At 57.4% G+C, this 22,429-nt stretch overlaps 2 protein-coding genes across 3 annotated transcripts in view; one reads left to right on the forward strand and one right to left on the reverse strand.

Moving 5' to 3' along the window:
• ZBTB17 (zinc finger and BTB domain containing 17) overlaps positions 1 to 7,864 on the forward strand; it is a 31,774-nt gene extending 23,910 nt beyond the window's left edge. For both annotated transcript variants that reach the window (XM_080801346.1, XM_080801347.1), the window contains 14 exons: positions 167 to 373; positions 1,591 to 1,779; positions 2,413 to 2,553; positions 2,887 to 3,012; positions 3,386 to 3,618; positions 3,702 to 3,844; positions 3,939 to 4,239; positions 4,525 to 4,612; positions 4,718 to 4,834; positions 4,916 to 5,036; positions 5,261 to 5,391; positions 5,703 to 5,912; positions 6,004 to 6,093; positions 6,186 to 7,864. In XM_080801346.1, the coding sequence (XP_080657472.1) occupies positions 167 to 373; positions 1,591 to 1,779; positions 2,413 to 2,553; positions 2,887 to 3,012; positions 3,386 to 3,618; positions 3,702 to 3,844; positions 3,939 to 4,239; positions 4,525 to 4,612; positions 4,718 to 4,834; positions 4,916 to 5,036; positions 5,261 to 5,391; positions 5,703 to 5,912; positions 6,004 to 6,093; positions 6,186 to 6,469 (2,381 nt within the window). In that variant the 3' untranslated portion in view covers positions 6,470 to 7,864. The remainder of the gene's footprint in view (positions 1 to 166; positions 374 to 1,590; positions 1,780 to 2,412; positions 2,554 to 2,886; positions 3,013 to 3,385; positions 3,619 to 3,701; positions 3,845 to 3,938; positions 4,240 to 4,524; positions 4,613 to 4,717; positions 4,835 to 4,915; positions 5,037 to 5,260; positions 5,392 to 5,702; positions 5,913 to 6,003; positions 6,094 to 6,185) is intronic.
• An 866-nt stretch (positions 7,865 to 8,730) lies between these two features.
• SPEN (spen family transcriptional repressor) overlaps positions 8,731 to 22,429 on the reverse strand; it is a 94,327-nt gene continuing 80,628 nt past the window's right edge. The window contains exons 11-15 of the mRNA XM_080801345.1: positions 11,234 to 19,430; positions 10,298 to 10,816; positions 9,939 to 10,133; positions 9,484 to 9,642; positions 8,731 to 9,010 (exon numbers count right to left, since the gene is read on the reverse strand). Coding sequence (XP_080657471.1) covers positions 8,879 to 9,010; positions 9,484 to 9,642; positions 9,939 to 10,133; positions 10,298 to 10,816; positions 11,234 to 19,430 — 9,202 coding nt within the window. The 3' untranslated portion in view covers positions 8,731 to 8,878. The remainder of the gene's footprint in view (positions 9,011 to 9,483; positions 9,643 to 9,938; positions 10,134 to 10,297; positions 10,817 to 11,233; positions 19,431 to 22,429) is intronic.

Here is a 22,429-nt window from a genome sequence, read left to right on the forward strand (position 1 = left end):
GCTGGTCAGCCTTGGCTTGCAGAGGGAATCTGGCGTGGTCGACCCTCCATGGTTTTCCTTCTCCCATTCTCCGTTGCGTTTCTCACCCGGGAGTTCGGGGGTTGCCCGCTGGGCGGGCTGGCGTCCTCTCTCTGTGCTAACACGAAGGCCCTCCGGCTTTCCGCAGCCATGGATTTTCCCCAGCACAGCCAGCACGTCTTGGAGCAGCTGAACCAGCAGCGGCAGCTGGGACTGTTGTGTGACTGCACTTTTGTGGTGGACGGTGTTGACTTCAAAGCCCATAAGGCAGTTCTGGCGGCCTGCAGCGAGTACTTCAAGATGCTCTTCGTGGACCAGAAGGACGTGGTACACCTGGACATCAGTAACGCGGCAGGTACCCCGTGGGGTCCAGGGCCACGCTTGGCGGAGGCTCGGAGGCTGTGGCTGGGTCTGTGCCATGCACGGCCCTCCCGACATTCCCGATGTGGCCCCTGCCCTCCTGGGAGGGGGGGGGCATCTTCGACCTGTGGGCTGCACCAGGCCTCCCGCAGGGGACCCAGGCCACGAGAGTGTGGGCACCGAGTTCCTTCCACCTTCGAGGGGCCTGTTTTGACGGGGACCTGGGTGGTAAGAGGAGAACTGACAGGAAGGACTCGTGGTAAGCTCTGGGCTAGAGTGTACCCAGGATAGGCTCATCAGGAGGGACAGAGAACAGGTGTGCTCTTCCCAGTCCCGACCCCTTCCCATGGTTGAGTCCGTCCTGCACCCCTACCCCCGTGCTGACCATGATGGGGATGGCCATGGCTGCAGCTCGGAGGGGTGTCAGGAAGACCTTGGGGACTGAGAGGGAGCACTGGTCTTGGATTTGGCTCCTAACCCAGAATGGCAGGACCTGCCATGAGAAGGTCAGGGTGAGGTGGTGTTCCCCCAGTTTACAGATACGGAAACTGAGACCCAGAGGGGTCAGTGACTAGCTTGGAGGTCAGATAGTTGTGACAGAGCCCTCGTGAGAGCCAGTGCTGATACCCTCTTGTTGGAGTGTCCTCCATTGGGGGGTGTGGTGGCTGAGCAGTAGAGAGTATCCTCAGGGGAGGGGATGCATTCACACCACTGTCTTCTGTGCAGGGAGGGTGTTTACACTCTCAGTCCTCCGTTCACACCTTCTGTGCAGAGCGGGCATTCACTCTGTCTCAGTGCAGAGCAGGCGTTCACACTGTCTGTCTTCATGCAGGGTGGGTGTTCACACTGTCTCTGTGCAGGGTGGGCGTTCACACTGTCTCCGTGCAGAGCAGGCGTTCACACTGTCTGTGCAGGGCAGGCGTTCACACTGTCTGTCTCTGTGGAGAGTGGGCGTTCATACCCCTGTCCTCTGTGTTAAGTGAGCATTCACACCTGCTGTCCTCCAGAGCTGGTGGGTGTCACCCCCTCTGCCCTCTGTGGGGTTACTTCAGAGGCTGTGGTCTGGGCCCCAGTACAGGAGAGGGGGCGCTGCTGGCCTGCCACTCTGCTTTCCACAGATCCCCGGGTCCTGCTGCCGAGTGGGGCGGCTGGGCCAGCTGCCGGTGCCAGGTCTTGAGGCAGGTCCATGATGGCCATCTGTGTCCTTGGCAGGCCTGGGTCAGGTGCTGGAGTTCATGTACACGGCCAAGCTGAGCCTGAGCGCCGAGAACGTGGACGATGTGCTGGCCGTGGCCAGCTTCCTGCAGATACAGGACATCATCGCAGCCTGCCATGCCCTCAAGTCCCTCGCGGAGCCAGACGCCAGCCCTGGGGAGAGCGCGGCGGCCTCGGCCACGGAAGGTAGGAGGATTGGCAGGCTGTTCCTGAGCAGGCGCCTTTGGGGGGGGGTGTGGCCTCTGATTCTCTGTTTCCTCTCTCTGGGCTTCAGTTTCCTCACCTGGCCTTGCTTGCCCCGTGGGGTGCTATTAAGAGTCTCGGGAAGGCCTTTAGAGGGGCCCGTCTGCCTCTCCCTTCCCCACCTTTTACCTGCTTGCTTGCTTTGTGCTCTGCTGCCCCGAAGAGCTGGGGGGCGTGCCTGGCCCAGGTCTCTGCACACGGGGGTCACCCCTCTGGCAGCCCCTCCCCTCTCCTGCCCTTCCTGACACTGGGTATGGCCAGATTCTCATGGCACCCTTTGCAGAGAACCCCGCTCCCCTCCTAAGCATTGACTCCGACCAGTGGCATTGTTTTGCTCGTGAGGTATGTCCCCTGACCAGCGCGGGAGCCCCACGGGAGTTGCAGCCGGGCCTGGTGATCCTGGGCCTGGCTGGCAGCCTGGTGTGTGGAGCAGGTGCCCCGGGGAACAGACGGGTGAACCACTCTATAGCAGTATCCCCAGGGAGGATCTGGAAGAGCGAGCAAGTGTGGGGCCACCTCACCCCTCGAGGTGGGCACGTGATGGGAAATGGCAGGTCTGTCCTGTTCCATCTCCAGGAGGAGACAAGAGAGCCAAAGAGGAGAAGGCGGCTGCCCCCACGCTGAGCGAGCTGGACCCGGCCGGCAGCGGTCCCCCCACGGGCCTGGGCAGGGAGCCCAAGGAGGAGCGGGGTGGCCAGGCCGAGACCACGGCCAGTGGTGAGCTGTGGCACCGAGGGCCCGGCCATCCGTCCCATCCCCTCCCCGCAGCCCGGGCCCTGGTGCAGCGAGTGGCTTCCTCGGGGGGTTCCTGGGGTCGGGAGGCAGGGCGGCACTGACCGCTGCTCCCTTTGAGCTCTCGTCACCTAGAGTGACCTGTTCGCACTGGGGCGCCTGCTCCAGCCAGAGCAGAGGCATAAGCAGCCCGAGCCGGGGTGTGCTGGGCCCCCATCCCGGGCCTCAGCCACTGCTGGGAACCTGGTCCAGGGGAGTCTTCCAGCCCCTGGATGGCAGGCCCTAATCCCGCCTCCGGTGTTCCCACTCCATACCCAGGGGCTGAGCAGACGGAGAAGGCTGACGCCCCCCGGGAGCCGCCCCCTGTGGAGCCCAAGCCCGACCCCACGAGTAGCATGGCGGCCGCAGAGGCAGAGGCTGTGTTGTCAGAGAGCTCGGAGCAAGGTACCCTGCCCCCGGCCGGCCCAGTAGCTGGCACTTACCTGTCCCCCCAGGTCCCCCCAGACCCCTCTAGCGGATCCCATGGTGAGTCCCGCTTTAGCTCTGGGCCCAAGTCTGGCCTCTGGTTCTCAGGGATGCACCCGGCCGTGCTTCTGCTAGCCCCGGGTACACAGGCCCCCTCCGAGCAGCCCACAGCACCCTCCCCGGCCAGTGCCGCCCGGCGGGTCTGCGGACCAGACCCAGCGGGCCCCTGCGGGGAGCCCGCGGCCAGAGGGCGGCAGAGACCAGACCCCTGCCTCTTGCTGGCTCTGAGGGCACCACGTGTGGAGGCCGGTTCTCGCCCTCCCAAGGCCTGAGTCTGCCCTTCTCGCGGCAGAAATGGAGGTGGAGCCGGCCAGGAAAGGAGAAGAGCGGGAGGAGGAGGGCGCAGCCGAGGTCAAGGAAGAGGGGCCCCCGCTGGAGAAGGGGGAGGCCCCCGAGGAGAGCGAGGAGTCGGCCAGCACGGACTCCGGCCACGAGCTGGGCCCCGAGGCGCGGGGCCTGCGCTCCGGCACCTACGGCGACCGCACGGAGTCCAAGGCCTACGGCTCGGTCATCCACAAGTGTGAGGTGCGGCCCTCCCTGCGCCCCCGGCCCCCCTCCTCCGCCGCCCACTGCGGGTCCCTGACGCCTCCCCGCCCCCGCCCCCGCAGGACTGCGGGAAGGAGTTCACACACACCGGCAACTTCAAGCGGCACATCCGCATCCACACGGGCGAGAAGCCCTTCTCGTGCCGGGAGTGCAGCAAGGCCTTCTCGGACCCGGCCGCCTGCAAGGCCCACGAGAAGACCCACAGGTGCGCCGCGCCCCCCGCCCCGCCCCCGCCCCCCGGCCCGCCCCCCCCCCCCAGCCCCGCGACGCTCCCCTCCCTGTGGCGCTGTGCCCCGCAGCCCGCTGAAGCCGTACGGCTGCGAGGAGTGCGGCAAGAGCTACCGGCTCATCAGCCTGCTGAACCTGCACAAGAAGCGGCACTCGGGCGAGGCGCGCTACCGCTGCGAGGACTGCGGCAAGCTCTTCACCACGTCGGGCAACCTGAAGCGCCACCAGCTGGTGCACAGCGGCGAGAAGCCCTACCAGTGCGACTACTGCGGCCGCTCCTTCTCCGACCCCACGTCCAAGATGCGCCACCTGGAGACGCACGACACCGACAAGGAGCACAAGTGCCCGCACTGCGACAAGAAGTTCAACCAGGTGTGCGCCCCTCGGGGGCGGGGTGGCGCCGGTGGGGGAGACGTGGGGGGGGGGGCGCGTGGAGGGGGGGATGGGAGGGGGGCTGGGGGGGTGGCGGAGGGGGAGGGGGGGAGAGTCCCGGGGCCGCAATGCCAGGGACGCACCGTTGGAGGCGGGGCGAGGGCCCCCGGAGACCCCGAGTATGGGGCGGTCTCGCCGCTTCGCTGCTGGCGTGGGGTGGGGGGCGATGGAGGTCTCCGCACGCCACGCCGCGGGGCCGCCCCTCTGACCCCCGCCTGGGCGCAGGTGGGGAATCTGAAGGCTCACCTGAAGATCCACATCGCCGACGGGCCCCTCAAGTGCCGCGAGTGTGGGAAGCAGTTCACCACCTCAGGTAGGGCCGGCCCCCCGCGCCCCGCCCCTCCGGCACCCCCCCCCCGCCCCGCCCCGCCCCCTGCCCCGCAGTGCCTCAGGCGGGCCCTCCCCGCGTCTCCCACAGGGAACCTGAAGCGGCACCTGCGGATCCACAGCGGGGAGAAGCCGTACGTGTGCGTCCACTGCCAGCGGCAGTTCGCCGACCCCGGCGCCCTGCAGCGGCACGTCCGCATCCACACGGGTGGGTGAGCGGCCCCGGGGCGGGGGCAGGGCGCGCGGGGAGGCGTGGGTGCCGACGGCCTCTCCTGCCGCCCGTCCCCAGGCGAGAAGCCGTGCCAGTGCGTGATGTGCGGCAAGGCCTTCACCCAGGCCAGCTCCCTGATCGCGCACGTGCGCCAGCACACCGGGGAGAAGCCCTACGTCTGCGAGCGCTGCGGCAAGAGGTCCCGTCCCGCCCCGCCCCGGGCCCCGCCGGGTCCCCCCCCGCCCAGAGCTTGGATGGGACCGGGGGCCAAGTGCTGCCCCGGCCCGGGCCTAGCTCCCTGGGTCCGCCCCGATCTAGAAGAGGAGGCGGGAGGCCCCAGCCCAGCTCCCGGCCCCCCCACCCCAACCCTCCCCGCCAGACTCGGGCAGTTTGGTGCCAGCCCCTCCCTCTGCCGCCCCACAGATTTGTCCAGTCCAGCCAGTTGGCCAATCACATTCGCCACCACGACAACATTCGCCCTCACAAGTGCAGCGTGTGCAGCAAGGCCTTCGTGAACGTGGGGGACCTGTCCAAGCACATCATCATCCACACCGGTGAGCTTGCGCCCGCCTGCCTTATCTGGCCCTTGTCCTTGGGGGTGGGCTGGGGGGAAGGGAGGTCCCTCCAGAACCCAGCCTTGGGTGCCAGTCCTTGCTGCAGGGGGTCTGGGAGGTTCTGTTTCAATGAGGACCCCATTTTCTTAGTTTCCAGAAGGCACGGTGGCCACTGGAGGCTCCCGGGAAGCCCCGGTGGCCGCCCCAGAGCACTTGCTGCTGGAAGAGACAGGGCTCTGGGGGAGCTGGAGGCCACTGAGGTCCTCCCCCCCCCCCCCAACGGCAGGCGAGAACCTTGCCTTCCCCCCCAGGAGAGAAGCCTTACCTGTGTGACAAGTGCGGTCGTGGCTTCAACCGGGTGGACAACCTGCGTTCCCACGTGAAGACCGTGCACCAGGGCAAGGCGGGCATCAAAATCCTGGAGCCCGAGGAGGGGGGTGAGGTCAGTGTGGTCACCGTGGATGACATGGTCACGCTGGCCACCGAGGCACTGGCGGCAACGGCCGTCACTCAGCTCACAGGTGCGGGCCGCGGGCCGCCGGGGGGTGGTCACGGGCAGCGTGCCTCCCATGACGGGGCAGGTGCCTGAGGCCCCACGGACTTTGCCCGCAGTGGTACCAGTGGGGGCCGCGGTGACCGCCGATGAGACGGAAGTCCTTAAGGCCGAGATTAGCAAAGCTGTGAAGCAAGTACAGGAGGAAGGTGAGAGGGGCCGCCTGGAGCCTGAAAACTGGTGCCCCCACCCCCACCCCGAGGGCTCTCCCCTGCCTGACCACGGCCTCTGCCTCCCACAGACCCCAACACCCACATCCTCTATGCCTGCGACTCCTGTGGGGACAAGTTCCTGGACGCAAACAGCCTGGCCCAGCACGTGCGGATCCACACGGCCCAGGCATTGGTCATGTTCCAGACAGACGCGGACTTCTACCAGCAGTACGGGCCGGGCAGCGCGTGGCCGGCCGGGCAGGTGCTGCAGGCTGGGGAGCTGGTCTTCCGCCCTCGGGATGCGGCCGATGGCCAGCCCGCTCTGGCAGAGACGCCCCCCGCAGCCCCTGAATGTCCGCCGCCTGCTGAGTGAGCAGGTGTCCCTCCTTGTGACTGTTTATTTAAGGATGGATGGCACCCTGCATCTGAGAGGGGTGGCCCCGTTCCCTAGAGAGAATAAATTTGATTATTTTCTAATGCTGCCTAGAGCTCCCTGTGGGGGTGTGGGGGGGAGCTGGCGGAGCTGTGGCCAGTGCCACGGAAGGGCTGCTCCACCCAGGGACCGGCCGACACCGGCCCGTTTCCCGGCCAAGCCAGGCTGTCCCTCCCGCAGAATGGGACTGGTGACTCTGGACCCGTCTGGGAAAAGAACTGGCTTCCTTGTCCTGAGTCAGGGTCTGGGCAGCACGCTTGGGGCCGGAGAGACTGTGGCTCTACACACCCCATCCCCTCATCCGGTCTCCTCCTCGGGCTTCTCACCTGTTCAGCTTCAGGACCTGAGCTCCCCTCTCTGCCACGGAGCACAGCTGTGACCCTGCTGTGACCCAGTGGGGTTGGCTTACCAGGATCCAGGCACCCCAGAGAGAGCCCAGCTCAGAAGTCCATTCAGCCACAGCAAGGTAGGCAGAGAGCCGGGCCTGCCAGGCCACGGGCCCAGTTCTGTTGGGCTTGGGGAAGCAGGAGGGCTCCACACTCACTTCACAGGATCAAGGCCAAGCCCGTGCCCCGTTCTCCTGGGAACATTGATTTGCCGTGAATTGATGGGAGTCTACGACCAGGCTGAGGGTCAGAAACGCGTGGCCAGGAGCTTTGATGGGGGAGGCGGGGGACACAGCCAGCAGGGGCCGTGGAACAGCTCATCCTTAAGCCTCTCGGCAGGGAGAGCGGACACCGTCTCTGCCCCTCTGGTTTGCTCCAAGCAGCTGTAATCCCTCAGAGAGCCCCGTGATTATCTCAAGTGAGACCATCAACTCTGTGGTCCCTGTCCCCCCTCCCTGCCCCACCCCCACCCCCCCCAGCTTGTAGTGGGTCCAGCTGCAGGGGAAGCCGGGCCCGGTAGCCCCATCCTCCTTGCTGGCACTGGGCCTAGCTGTGCCTCTGCTGCTGCCGGGCCAGCCCGCTCCAGACCCGCACGAGGAAGGGGCAAAGAGCCAAGACACCAAAGCTTGCCTGTGAGGTTCCTGAGTTTGCCTGGCAGGGGGTTCCTCCCCCACCCCAACTCTGAAGTGCCTTCCACGTTACCCGAGAACAAATAAGTTCAGTCTGTGGCAGAAACCTCTTGTACAAGAGAACACGACGCTTGGGGAGGATTAAGTGGCAGGAAGGGAGCAGGTCCCGTGGACAGACTTGGGGAGGGAAACAGAAGTGGGATGAGGGCCAGCTGTTCCCGTAAGCAAAGGACCCTTGGTCGTCCCACTCAAGTGACAATCACATCCACACTTGACGTGTTTTGTATTTTTTAATAAAGTTTGTAATCCAATGGACACACAAAACAAAACTGCGCTGAGAAAACCAGTTTCATAAATTAATAAGTGTTAGGAAGTCGGGGGCGGGGGGGAGAGAAGAGGTCAAGGTAACAGGAAGAGGGGAAGCCAGTCTTTTTTGTACAGTCTTTTTTGTGTGTGTGACACTTCCAAATCGCGGGGGCAGGGCCCGTGCTGTAACGAAGCGCACTTATACAAATGAGTGACAATACAAAGTCTGAGTATGAAAATAAGATTTTTCTCTGAAAACACATTTTTGGCACAGATTAAAAAAAATGTATGTCAGGGGAATTTGATTTTTTAAGTCAGTATTATATATATTTATATATATTATATATTTATATATACACACATCCCAAGTTCTGCATATCCCACCAGGAAAGAAAATCCTTCTGTTTGCTCTTTTGCGATTGTAAACTGTACATCCGGGTGAATCAAAGATGGTGGCAGGAGAATTAAGAAAGGTGACACATCCAAACGAGCAAGGGGAAGGGCAGGCGGGGACAAAACAACCCAATGAAATGTTCCTTGACCCCAGTGTTTCAGCAGAAGCCTGAAGTCCTGCGCTCGAGTCCTCGATGTGCGTTGCAGGTACACCAAGACATCCAGAGTGTCACAGCCTGTCTTCACTGTGCAAAAGTCCAAGTCACTAATTTAGTGCAAAGGCAGTTCTGTTTTGTTTCTTAAAAACAAAAACAACAAAAAATTAATTCCACTGCCCAGTTCCTTTTCTCCCAAAAGAGGAGAGAGAAACCCAGCCCCAAGGTGTCTGCAGAGTCCATCGGTTGGTGGTCTGTCCTTGGGCTAATGTCATGTAAACACACAGGTAGCAGCACCACTGCCCAGAGGGGTCTGTCCCCCGGAGCCTGGCGGGGAGCGGGCTCGAGGGCGAGGCTGGCGGCTGGCTGTGGAGGGTGTCCCCTTCAGCAGCTGCTTCCTCCACGCGACGGGGGGGTCCTGGGTTTACTTTTTGCTGCAGAGCCTCAGGGAAATACACCGAGTGGCGACCATTCAGTGGCTCACACGGAGGCGATGACAATCATAAGATGGGGAGAAATGTTGGAGATGCTGGCAAGGAGGTCGGGGGCCAGACGGGACAGGTGGCTCTCCGAGAACTCGCAGGGCGGGAAGATCTGCAGCACGTAGGCAGGCTGGAGAGGGGGACGAGAGAGAAGAGTGGGATCCCCCGTCTGCACCTCAGCCACCCCATTACCATTCTTCAGCCTTTCCAACCGGGGGCCCTGAAGGGGCGCAACACACAGAGCCTGGGTGAGTCAGCTTCCCCGTCGGCTCGTGCCCCCACGACTCTCTCCACCCCGAGGAGCCTAGCTGTCCGCAAACTATTGTCCCCCCAACTCTCCTGGGAACCTGCTCCTCAGTACAGAGCTAAACACCTGTGCGGTCTTAGCTGTGTCTTAGCTGTCCCGGGGTTAGATCCGGGATGGGCCATGGAGGCCCCACCTCTACACTCAAGTTCTCTATCCAAAACGCCCTCCTGCCCACCTCTGAGAAACCTCTGGCGGCCTCTGAGTTGGCACCGGTAGCCCAGGCCACCCCATTAGACGGCCTGACCAGCCGAGACCGGCCCCCATGTGTGCACCCCAGGTGAGGACACTCGGCTGACCTGATTGGAGCCAGGGTTGGGGACGTTGATGATCCCTGCCGCCTGCTTGGCCTGCAGATAGGTGATGAAGGCCGCCTTGAGGGACTCGGTCTGGCTCACGACATCCTCTTGGTCACGGCCACAGGGCAGAGCCAGCAGCAGACAGTAATCCGTCTCCACCTGTGGCATCAGCAGCCGTCAGTCATCAGCGGCCTCCCCTCAAGACAGCAGCCCCATGCAGAGGCCTGTCCAACCTCGGGGTTCAGCTGCGGAGTCCACAAGAGCCCCCACCCCACTGGAGTGACCTTAAAGTCCTCCCTATTTGTTGCCTGAAAAAACGGTTCTGAGCCTAGAGGCATTTTACACGCTGGCGGGAGACAGAACATGCCGGGTGGGCAAGCCAGGGAGATGGGCAGGTGGGGGCGAGCCACATCCTCATGGGCACGGCCGGTGCTCGCCTGGGCCCCAAAGCTCACCGTCATCCTTCGGGCAACCCCTTCCAGCTGCGAGGCCTCCAGCCGCATCCTCTGGGCGATCCTCAGCGGGGGGCCGCCTTCAGAGAGGGGCAGAGACCGATGGGCCAGCACGTTGTTGCCAGAGACGAAGTGCAGCTGCACGGCAGCCGTGTCGTTCTTGAGGGCCAGGAGGCCCTGCCACACGATGGGGTACTTCTGCTCTCGGGGAGACACACAGAAGTAAGCTCACGGCTACAGAGCAGAGCCATGCTGGACATGACCCCAGGCGACAGCTGAATAGTCTAAGTGGGGACCGGAGGACAACACTCAACACGACACAAAGCTGGGAGGGGAGCGGGAGTCCCTCTGCCCAGACTTACCTTCAGAAGCTGGACCATATCCACAGGCCTCTGGGAAGTCAGGTGTGGAGCAGAATCCGGTTTGGGAGCGGGCTGGGCTTCGGTGTGTGTCAGAGCCAGTCCTGGAGGGGTGCTGGGGCTTGAGGTTGTGGGGACAAACAACGGCTGCTTTGGGGCAGCCTGAGCAGGGAGAGGGGCCGGGAGGTCAGGCTTCATGGAGACGGACACAGGGGAGGGGTAGGAAGTCTGGCTCGTTTCTGCCTGTGCCCTCTGAACCTGCACATGAGGCTCGGCTGGCCTGCTTGCAGGTACGGCTGGGAGGCGAGGCTGGTCTACTCCTGTCTGGGTCCCCTTCGCCTCCTGGGAGACCTGAGGCATCTTGCCGCTTGGTGGCTGGCCCGGCTGGCTGAGCTGGGTGGGCTGGCAAGGCTGCGTGGGCTGGGCAGGCTGTGTGGACTGCACGGGTTGGGCAGGCTGTGTAGGCTGTGTAGGCTGTGCAGGCTGAGTGGGCTGCAAGGGCTCACCTTCAGGAGCTGGGCCCTGGAGTTCAGCAGGGGAGAGGGGAATGGAGTGGAGAGCGTGTCACACACGGCACCTGGCCCCCTGGCCCCCAGCTGTGGGCTCTTGGGCAGGGTCAGCTGCAGGCATCCCCGAAGTCAGGCCCACGCAGTGATCCTCTTGGGCACTCAGGATTGAGGGTTCCAGGAAGAGGTCACCCACCCACTCTCCCCCACACCCCTGCACACAAGAGGCAACCCCCACCCCCCCCCCCGCCACGAGCACCATGAGATCCCTCAGAGAGCGCCTTCCCGGGCCTCCGTCCTCTGCATAGTGATCGGATTCCCGAACCCTGCAGTTTCGGAAGCTCCTCTTAAACTCACAGAAAGGGAACATGTGTCTGGGACGGGGCCGGCAACTCAACCACCACAGGGAGGACGGCTGCTGTGTGGCACTTACCTGAGCAGGAGCCTTGGTCCGAGGAGGTAGACCGATGGAGGCGGCGGCAGGAAACTGAGTGTGTGTGAGCTGAGCAGGGCCGTGGTAGGTGCGGATGTCTCCGTATCTGTACTCCTGGAACAGCTCCCCACTGGAGTGCACGATCTGCACGCCGTGGGTCACCACCACAGGCGGGGTCAGAGGCAGCCCCTGTAGCTGGTTGCTGGGCGTGACCGTGAGGATGCGGGCCTCCCCGTGGGGGGCCGGGGCCGGGGCTGGGGCCGCCTTGGCTTCCGCCGTCTTGGCGGCGTCCTTCCCGGGCTGCTGTGGGACCTTGCTGGCCGGTGGCACCTTTACCACCCCGTCGGCCGCCCGGGGCTGCTCGCTGACTGCCGTCACGTGCGGATGCACCATGATCCTCACGTCCCGGGGCACGGTGTAGGGGTGCAGGCGGTACTCGGACTGCATGACCAGCACCTCGGACTGCACGGGGGCCGCAGCTCGAGCGACAGGGAGGTGGTAATGCACTTCCTCCTCAGGAGGGTGCTGGGGGGCCAGGGCCGGCACGCCGGCTGCAGCCGGCTGCGGTGTGCCCGCGCGCTGCGGGGCCCTGACCTCTATCTGCTGGGGCTGCAGAGGGGCCCGCGGAGAGTGAAGGGTCTCCGGCCGGATGCTGTACGTGATGCTGGGTAGTGTGGGAGTGTTCATTCTCACCTCGCCCTGGGACAGGTGGCTCAGGGACACAGTCTGGGTGATGCTGTGGGGCGGCATGATGACAGACTGCTCCGGGTGTATGCTGGAGATGAACTGAGGCACGGGAATGCCCGCAGCCAGCATGACCGTGGCGTTCGTGGAGAGCGCGGCGGACGCGGTGCTGCTGGGGTGGCACGTTCTCGGGAATGGGGCCGGCGCCGGCCCGCTGGGCCGAGGAGAGTGCGCATCTGGCTTTGTGGCTGCCAAGTGGGTGACCGTTCGATCCGTTGGGGTACTGGGCCCCGAGGCGACGTGGTTCACTTCTGCAGGCAGTTTGCTGGGCAGAGCAGGAGGGTGGTGGGGATTGAGGGCGGACCCCAGATTCGCGGGCTGGAGGACCTTGGTCTCTATTTTGAGGGTGACAGGGTCAGCAAGCTTTTTATTAGTGGTGACTATGCTTGGGGTGAGGACCAGCTGGTTGTGCACCAGCACTGGGGGCGTGTTTATGCCCTGGGTGAGAACCTTCACTGTGCCACCCTGGGTGACAGGTGTGGACACAGAGAGGTGAATGGGCTCGGGCTTCTCCAAGGACGGACGGTCTGCCTTCACGGATGAAATCACAGGAGACGCGTTATACGTCTGGGCCGTCAGTACCAGAGTAGAGTGAGTGGCCACATTGGCATAGCCCGAAGGAGCCTGGGGGCCTTTGGGCGAAGGCTGTGACGGGGTGACAGAATCAGGCTTGACCTGGGACTTGGACACTGACTGCTGGAACTCAATGTCCATGGCACTGGCCGGGGGGATCTGGCTGATCTTGGCGCTGATCCGCTGCGGCCCTTCAGTCTTCTGCCCCGAGTAGCTCAGGAGCACGACCCCTTCGGACGTGTTCACGCGCAGCCCGGCACCAGAGCCTGCGTCTGCCGGGCGGTCGTCGATCACGGACATAGACCCCGGGTGAAACCGACTGTTCTCATTAGTGCTGGCTCTGGGTTTGCACTTTGCCGACGGTGTGATCACTGCACCTGCCACCGTCACGGTGCCTGTTGTAGTGGCGGTCGCACTGCCAGATGCAGCGGTCACTGCCCCCGCTGTGACAGTCACGGCGCCTGCATTCATGGCGCCGGCAGTGGCGTTCACGGTGCCCACAGTGGCGTTGACCGTGCCCGCGGCTGCATTCACCGCGCCCACGGCGGCATTCACCGGAGCAGTGAGAACGTTCACCGGCCCCGTCAGAACATTCACTGGCCCCTTGAGGACGTTCACGGGGCCAGCAGGAGTGTTCACCAAACCCTTCAGCGTGGCCACTGAGCCCTTCACGGGGCCCTTCAGGGCGTTCACGGGGCCCGTCAGGGCGTTGACTGGGACCAAGGAGACGTTCACCAGGCCCGTCAGAGCACTCACGAGGCCGGTCAGGGTCTGCGGAGCTGGTTTTGCCAGAGTTATCTTTTGCGAGTTCTCCAGATCAATGCTCACAGGCATCCGGCTAATCACAGAAGTGATTTTGGGAGCGATGACTGGAGCCACCTTTTCCTTTTCAGCCGCTACTGGAACCTCTGGGGCCTGCGTGTCGGAGGTGTTGGGTACTGAAGCTGCTGGTTTTTCTTCTACAAGTGGCTTTTTAGGCTCAACTGGAGGCAGGGGTGGTGCCTCGTGCAGGCAAGGGGCAGCGCTGACAGGCTCTGCAATCGCAGTTGTGACACTCGTGGAAGTGATGCCAGTGGCGGAGACATATTTGGGGTCCATGAGGATCTTCCTCAGCGTACTGGAGCTGGTGTCAATGTCAGAAGCTTTTGTGTCTGGGGGAAGAGCTGGAGATGAGGTGGACTGAGCCCGAGGCTCCTCCTGCCTGGTGATCCACTCTGTGACCTTAGGAGGGGGACTCTGGTGTGGCACGCCACCAGAGGCAACAGGGGGTGGGAGCTTTGCTGCAGTTACCAAAGGGACCGTGGGGGTGGGTGTGCTTGAGTCACTGGGTGGGGTCACGGGGTCACTCTCAATGATGGAATGCACCTTGAATCTGGCTTGCGGCTCCTCCTCCACTGATGCGGGCTGGGAGGGAGGGGGAAGGTCTGGGGGCGCAGGCGCTCTGGTGGGAGTCTTTGCTTCGACGCTGCTCTCTTGGGACAGATTCTCGATGGACGGAGTCTTGCTTGGGTCGGAAGCACAGGACTCGGGTGGAGCGGGCTGGGGCTTTTCTCTCTGCTGCTCTTCCTGTGGAGTTTCTGGGGGTGGCACCGCTGTCCCCTCAGCTGTAGCGGGACTCTTGCTTTGTACTTGGTCAGGTTCGGTGGCCTGGGTCTCTGCAGCGGCCCCCGTTTTCTTATTTGTATTCCGTTTGCGACGTGATCGACTTGTCTTCTGGCGCCCTTTCTCTTTCCGAGCAAGAGGGACTTCTGCTTCTTTCGGTCCTCTGGCTTCTGGCACTGGCTGGGAGGTTTCGCCACTATTCCCCCCAGCTTCCTTGGTATCTGGTGGGCCTGCTGGGGGGTCAGGGGCACTGGCTGGTGGCCCAGAAGATTCTGTAGCAGCTTCGGTCTCCAAGAGGCCAGACACGGCCTCCTTGGTCTCGGGCTCCATTCCTTCCCCAGGGGGCTGCGGCGCCTGAGAGCGGGGCTGCAGGTCTGTCTGGGATTCCGCAGGGTAAGGTGCAGCTGCTGGGAAACTCTCTGCCTCCCCAGAAATGTCATTGATGATGGAGCCAATGGCTGCAGCCAGTTCTGTCTCACTAGCCTGGTGTGCCGGCTTGTCCCCGTCCTCGGTGGAGAGGCCCTCTGGTGCATCGGCGGCCGCCGCCTTGAAGGCCGCGGCGGCGCTTTCGGTGAGCTTCGCGATGTTCTCCACAGCCTGCTCCAGCTCCATCTGCTTGGCTAGCTGGTTGGCTTCCGGGGACGGCGCGGAGGCCGACACCCCTTCCTTCTGCTCCGCTGCCGTGTCCGGAGGGGCTGCACCACTGCTCGGCTGGGACGATGAACTCCCTTCCTTCTGCGGACTCTCGCTCTTCTCGGCGGGGCCAGCCGCCACCTCCGCCTCCTTGTCCACCGCCAGCCCCCCGGGGCCTGCCGCCGCACTCGGACTGACGCTGGTGTCCACGTTTTTCAGATTAGCAGCCTTGTCCGCTGCTGACCTGGAGTTTCGAGATCTTCCTCTCTTTGACTTGGAGTTTTTTTCGGGCGCTGTTTTTTTCTCCACCACTTCAACTGCAGGCGCTTCTGGCGCATTTTTGTCTGTGCTAAGTTCCTTTTTGTCACGTTTTTGTTCACTTCCTGCTTCTTCTTTATCAGCTTTGGCTTTTGTGTTTTCTTTCACGTTTACTTGGGGACTCACCTCAGCTGCGGCTTCCAGACGTTCAGCATCTACTTTTGGCTCATTTTTCCCCCTTTTGCCTTGTGGGCCGCCAGCAGCTCCTGACTTCTGGGCTCGTGGGGACCTCCATCCCTCGGCTGGTCTGACTGTCTCAACTGGTTCTTTCGCCTCGGTCTCCTCTTCTTCTTCAGCACGGCGGCGTGTTTTCGGAGGCCTCCCCCTCCTCGGGGTGGTGGGGACCGCCGCGGCCTCCTGCAGCTCTCGCTCCAGTCTCTTCCTGGTCACCCGTGGCTGCTCCGCAGGCTCCTTGACAGGAGAGCGGCTCTCGTGGTCAGCCATGGTCGCATAGACACTCCTCACGTTCCGGCGCCTTGTTCGACTGAGGGGCAGACTCGGTTCAGGGTGTTCCGTGTCTGCGGCTGAGTTTTTGGAGGCAGTCCTGGTAATCTTCTCTGCCTCCATCTTCAACTCTAGAAGCTTCTGGGCTTCTCCCCGAGGAGAATTGGACCGCTTGAGTTTCTCCCGGTCTATGCGCTCGCTCTTCCTGGTGACGGGCTTCTCCACAGTACTTGCTGCGGCGGCCTGGACGGGGGTCTTGGAACGCTTGCTTTTGTTTGGCTTTTTATCTTTCGTAGCCACCGGAGGCTCAACCTCAACGTCCTCAGAAGCTTGAGGCTGAACCTCAGGGACAACTTCAGCTTTCTGATTTGCGTTAGGTTCAACATCAGCAGCGGAGTTTGGCTTTTCCACTTTTGCCTCATCAGCTTCCTCAGGCTTCTGGGTCGGTTTTGAAGGCGGCTGGGCACTATCAGGTTCCGGATCTGCGGTGACCTCTGCCTGGGAAAACGAGGCCCCAGGAGTCGGAGGCTTGGTGTCCAGGTAAGGCAGCAGGTCAGCGGATGAGCCCTCTTCCGCAACCGAGGGAGGCCCAGCAGCGTCTTTCCTGGTGTCCGCTCCCGAGGGCAGGTCGGCCTGCTCGGTTTGCTGCACAGCGGTGGCCGCCTGCTCAGACACGGGCTTTGCTTCTTCTGAGGTGGAGGCCAGCTCCCTGGGTTTCTCTTCTGTCGCCACTGGCACCTCCCCTGCTTTTTCAATGGCTGTCGTCTTCTCCAGTGACGACGAGGCTGACTCTGGAGCTGCAGCTGTGACGGCAGGAGGCCCAGGCGGAGGGGGAGCCTTCAGCTCTGACTCTTTACTCTCAGAAGCCGATTCTGGGGTCTCAGGATGATCCTCAGTATCTTCCTGTTTCTCAGCCTCTTTGGGTTTCTGGTCTTTTTCCTTCTCTTTCTGTTGCATTCGTGTGAGTTCCATAAATCTGCTATGGAAAAGAACTACGGGCTCTTGAATCAAATCGGCTGTGCTGTTTGCGCCATCGGATGTCTGCCGCCCATACAACCTACCCGAAATGAAGTCTGAGTCTTCGTCTTTTCTCTCTAGATGCTGCAGTCGCTTGGAATCTTGTTCAAAGATTGAGCTGTGTAAAAAACGAGATGCAAATAATTCCTGTCTTTCCTGTTCTTCTTCTTTATGATCATCTTTTTTATCATCCATTTTTCCTTCCGAATCAGTCCGAATTTTCTTTTTTTTCATGTACCAGGACGGAATAGGTCTTGGAGCCGAGTCAACCTTTTCTTTATCTTTGTTGTTTCGAAAATTAGCAAAACGGGAGTCCCAATCAAGAAAAGACCAATTTTCTTCTCGAGATGAAGACAGCGATTTAGCTCTCTCGAGCAAAGCCTTGGTGTCTGGTGTGATTGTCTTATCCAGTGCAAAAGAATAAAATTTGTTCCTTTCTAAAGAAGTGGAGAGTCTCTCATCTCGCTCACGCAGTTTATCTTCTCTGTCCCTCAATAAAAAAGACAGCCGAGAGCTCTCATATAGAGCAGAGGCTCTGGGTGAGTGGGGCTTGTGCTCACCATCTTCATCAGAATCAGAAGGCACCTCACCAGGTTCCAAGTCACGCACAGACCTCTTTCGAAGGCTGTCTCTCTTAATTATGCTGTTTGGGAAACTCACGTCAAATCTGCTGGCATCCTGTTTCATTTGAGAATCCCACCGATTTAGTTCATCTTCAGAATTCAAGACAGAGAGCTTTATTTTGGCCATGTCTGCCATCTGTTCTCTCCTGCTAGAATCGTAAGGATTAAACTTTAAGGACTCCTCTCTGACTGTCATGTTAGAATAGGGGAGACCTTTTTCATCTACTTTAGGAGACCCTTTTACTGACACGAGCCTCGGGGAGCCCACAGGGTCGTCCTCCTCGTGGAAGGAACCATGCCGAATACTGGGAGAGCCGCCAGTCCTTTCGGAGTCTTCACTGATTTGGCGCGAACTCCTGTAATTCCTCTCTCTCTTGGTGCAGACATCAAAATCAACGTGGTCCATCCTTTTCTTTTTGCTGGGAGGAGAGTCATCCGTGACATCTTGGGGGGGTTTGCCCACCTCGTGAACCAGACTCCGTCTTTCATATTCATCTACATCTTTTTTGGGACTGCCGAACTTCTCAGACTTGGCAATTTCCATCTCCATCTGCTGTTTTCTACGACTCTGCTCCATTTGTTTTCGGTAACTCTGCGTGTGATCAATATCAATGCCAATTTTTTCTTCAGTATTTACTGACTGTGGTTTCTCTTGGCCTGATTTACATTCAAGTGTCTCATCGCGAAGACTGCAATAGTTTTTCCTAATATCTTCTCTCTCTGGTCCTTGATCATCTAGTAACTGCAGCTGTTTGAGTTGTGGTTTTGAGGGAATGGGTTTTTTTGACGGGATTTCTTGATTTTCCACAGATTCGCACACCAGTTCTCCCAGCCTCGCTTGCAGGTCTGAGTTGGGCCTCAAGCCAGTCCCAGCAGAAACACTGGCAAGCTCCTGACAGTCTTTGGGGCTGGGAACAGCATTAAGTCTGTCTAGTTTGATTTTTTTAGATTCTCGTTTAAGAATTTCTTTCCTCACAGGCTTTCTTTCTGATTCTCCTTCCCTCAGCAGAATGACATCTCTAGACGATAGGTCAGGCTGCTTTTTTAAAAGTACCCGAGCGTCTTCCATCTCTGGACTACTTTTCTTGACTTCTGATTTTTGCCTTTCTGCTTTCAGATTGGAATCTGCGAAACGCCTCTTCCTTGCTTCCAGTTTTTCCAAATCCGCAGCGCTGACCCCGTCGGCAGTCTGCTCTGGTTTTAGGTGCTTCCTGGGCTTAAGCCTACCTTCCTTATCTACCACTTCTACGTGGCTTGACAGTCCCTTTTCCTTTGGCACTTTCATTCGAACAGATTCCAGTTTAGTCAAGTCAGACTTAGCAGGCTCCGTCTGACAGACCTGGAGTTTCTGATCTAGGGCAGAAGACTTGGCAGTGTCATTATCAAGCTTGGCTTTCAGCTTTTCCAAAGGAGTGTGGTCAATAACTTTCCCCTCTTTCTCTTTCACTCGAGTCAAAACCACACAGGGCATGAGCTCCAGGCGGTTTTTTGCTACTCCTTCTTTGTCAGCTTTCTCTCTGCTCGGTTTATTAGAACTCCTTGATTTTTCAGGGCTCTGTTCTCTTTCATTTTCTTGGTCTGTCTCTGAAGACTGAGAACTCGGGGAATGAATTTTTCCTTTTCGTTTCTGCTTTTCGGTTTTGTCCTTTTCCACTTTTTCCTTCCTTATTAAGCGTCTCTCTCTTTCCACTCTCTCAGGATCAAAAGTCCTTTCTTTATCTGTCTTCTCATTTTTACTATAGCGTTCCAAACGAGATTTGTCAAGTTTATCGTATCTTGGAGGAGAAAGTGAGCTACAGCTCCCACTCCGGTCTGAGGATCGGCTGTAAATCCTCCTTTCAGAATCACTTGGCAACCGCTCCGACTGTGAGGGGGATGCTCCAGGACTCTGTGGGCGCCGCAAGTGCACTGGGCTCTGACTGCGCTCAATCGGCCTCCTCTCGTGGTCTCTGTCCCGGTCAGACTCAAACCTTTCGCGTTCTCGCTCTCGTTCCCTTTGCCGGTAACTGTACTCCCGAATATCTTGTTCATAAGGATCACTTCTGTAATCCCTGTACTCGCGAGGATCGTCATAGTATCGTGATTCATAGTAGTCTCCTTGGTAAGTTTCCCATTCTGAATAAAATTCTCGCCCTCGGGCTGGATAGTCCCGTCTGGAATCCTCAGGATATGCGCCTGGCGTACGAACGTTCTCATAATATGTACGATCTTGGCTATAGTCGTAAGAGCCCCTTCGTTCCTCTCTACCAAATATGAAAAAGAATGTATTAGTTCTTTTGTTTTCTTGTCACTGACGCATTAAATCACACACATGAGATTACAGAGTCCTGGGATCGAGCACATGGGGCTCCCTGCTCAGCAGACAGTCTGCTTCCCCAACTCTCCCTCTGCCACTCCCCCAGCCCCCTCGCTCTCTCAAATAAATAAAATCTTAAAAAAAACTTTGCCATTGTTTACTCATTAGTTAGACATGGACCATCCAATACCATCTGTAGCCAAAATCCACGCATGGCTATTGAGAACTTGAAATTTGAGATGTGAATACAGAATACACACTGGACTTGGTAGATTTAGTTTGAAAAAAAATAAAAAAAGAAATACTTCAGTAATTTATTTAGATTGAATATATGTTGAAATATTATTACTTTAGAAATACTGAGTTGAATAAAATTAATTTTACCTTTTCTTTTCATTTTTTTACTGTGTCGACTAGGAAATTTAAAACCACGAATTTAGTTTGCATTATGTTTCTAATAGACAGCACTTCAGCCCTTTTCATTCCTTTGGTTGAGGTGTCATGACTTCTAATGAGCACTAGTAAACAGTATCACATCCCCACATTTCTAAGTCTTTCATAATTACTTTTCTATCAAAAGATATTCTTACCACAACTTGGGAAACAACTGCATTACTGGGAAATAAAGAGAATAATTTAAGTGAAATCCTCCTACCTACGTGACCCATATGATACTGATAATAATGCATTCTCTCAATTCATAATTTAAAAAAAAGGGGGGGGGCAGGCCAGTCTCCCTTAGCTGTCTCCTCACTTGTAAAACAGTGGTAACCTTTCCTCATAAGGCTCTTAAGAGGATTAAATAAGATACCAGTTTTAAGAACTTTCCGGACATAATGTGAGGCACATACTTGGCCTTCAGGAATGTTACTTTTCCCCAAGCCACCAATTGAACACAAGCTTTGTGAGAGGATTCCTCAACTGTAAAGGAATTCACCATGGTTTCTTTTATAGTGACCTATCCGGGGGCATTCAAGATAGGATTAAATGTACACACAAGAACATGTAAGACAGATAAAATAAAATTCACCCATAACAGAGATTGATTCCTTTTTTTTTTTTTTTAAGATTTTATTTATTTATTTGACAGACAGAGATCATAAGTTGGCAGAGAGCCTGAAGCGGGACTCAATCTAAGGACCCTGAGATCACGACCTGAGCCAAAGGCAAAGGCTTAACCCACTGAGCCATCCAGGCACCCTCACCCTCCATTTCTGTTCCCTCAAGCAAGTCATACATTCTGTGCAGTACTGCCACTAGTGGCTTACTGAAACATTAAAAAATCTAGAATTTAAGCCCCTATAGGCATTAGCTTTTTTGGGATCTTCCTGTAACAGTGTTTGGCTCATAGGAGGCATTGAAGTATCTGTTGAAAAAATGAACCTTAGAAAAATATGTCAAAGCTACTCCGGGGTGGTGTGCTAGCCCACTCTCCAAGAATGTTCTCTTAGATGAAGCATCTAAGACAACATTCAAACACTGGGAGCACCAATAACACATTATTCCACGAACTTACACAGAATTTCTCAGTCCAAAGAGAACATATTAGGGTATATCTATATCATTTTGTTTAACTGGATTCAAGATGATCTTTCTAAAGTTTCAGAGGAATCAGATTCTTTGCCTAAATAATGACCAGCTACCTTAAAATAAATGTTATAAGGCATGGAATTCGGCTAATTTAATTCATCACCAACGTAAATTCAAACTCCAAGGAAGCACCTTTTCATACATAAAGGTAAACACACTGTATGCTTTCTAATATAAAGTGATTGAGACACCTAGAACGATCACTGGCTCACTGCCCACGTTAACAGTAGGCTTCAAATCATACTATAAAAACCAGTCTCAAGTATGTTTTAGATTAATCAAACTAAATAAAACTATATCCAAAAATACGAAGTTACATAAATCAAAGGCATATGTGTAAACAATTGATTTTGGACATATTTTGCTGGGCCCCAACCACCAAAAGAAATGAGTGTTCCTGCCCGCAAAGAATACAAGTCAAGCAGGAGAGTACAACTGCACACTTGTACCTTGGACAAAAAGGGTCTCCAAAGAACCTGGAAAAGCCGGGTTTTGAGAGAACTCTGTTCACATGACTGTACAACATCCCAACTCCCCTAAGTAGGTGGGAAATTCACCTAAAGCATAATTGGATCGGATCCTGTAAATTCATCTTGAGAATCATTTTGGGAAAGTGTAAAGCTCAATGCACTAGCACGTAGGAGCACTGGGCTTATCTCCAGCCCAACGTCTTAGCCTGTGACCTTATCAGGGAAGTCATCTATCTTCAGTTCCCACCAAAAGTAACACAGGAGAAGAGTCACCGCCCTACCTCTCTGACACAGTATAATAAATGAAAATAATAAATGAATAAATGAAAAGCTACTTTTAAACTGCAGTGCCCTAAGCAAACTGGTCACTGTATTCCTGAGCTAAGCTATCATTAGAGGGGAAGCATTTTTTTCATTCCTGCATTAACTATTCAGTGGGATGACTTCCTTCCACTCTACAGAAAGGGCAAAGATCCTCAAGTTCTATTGCAAGGAATGCATTCTGTGAGCACTGCCATCCGAAACGAAATGGGGCAAAACTGAGTCAGAGTTAAGTCCCATATCCACCTGCTTCCTACATTAGGAGATAAACTCCACTCAACAGGGATAAGTAACCACGGGTAAGAACCAAAGAACAAAGCCAGAGGCAGATCATCAGTAAAATGAGTGAATTTAAGTATTAATATAAAAAATGAACACCCACACAGCATTATCCAACCCTCACAAGACACTAGTCTTTGAAAAATATTTAATGTATGCACAGAAGATTCTAATGGATGTTTTATGTCTTAGGTGCCACTAGAACACCAACAAACTTTCCACTAGCTTAAGGGGAAGGATTCCTATAAGCACTTAGAATGTTTTGTGGGTTTTTTTTTTTTAAATG

This window comes from Martes martes (assembly GCF_963455335.1).
Source record: "Martes martes genome assembly, chromosome: 4".
Taxonomy (NCBI): domain Eukaryota; kingdom Metazoa; phylum Chordata; class Mammalia; order Carnivora; family Mustelidae; genus Martes; species Martes martes.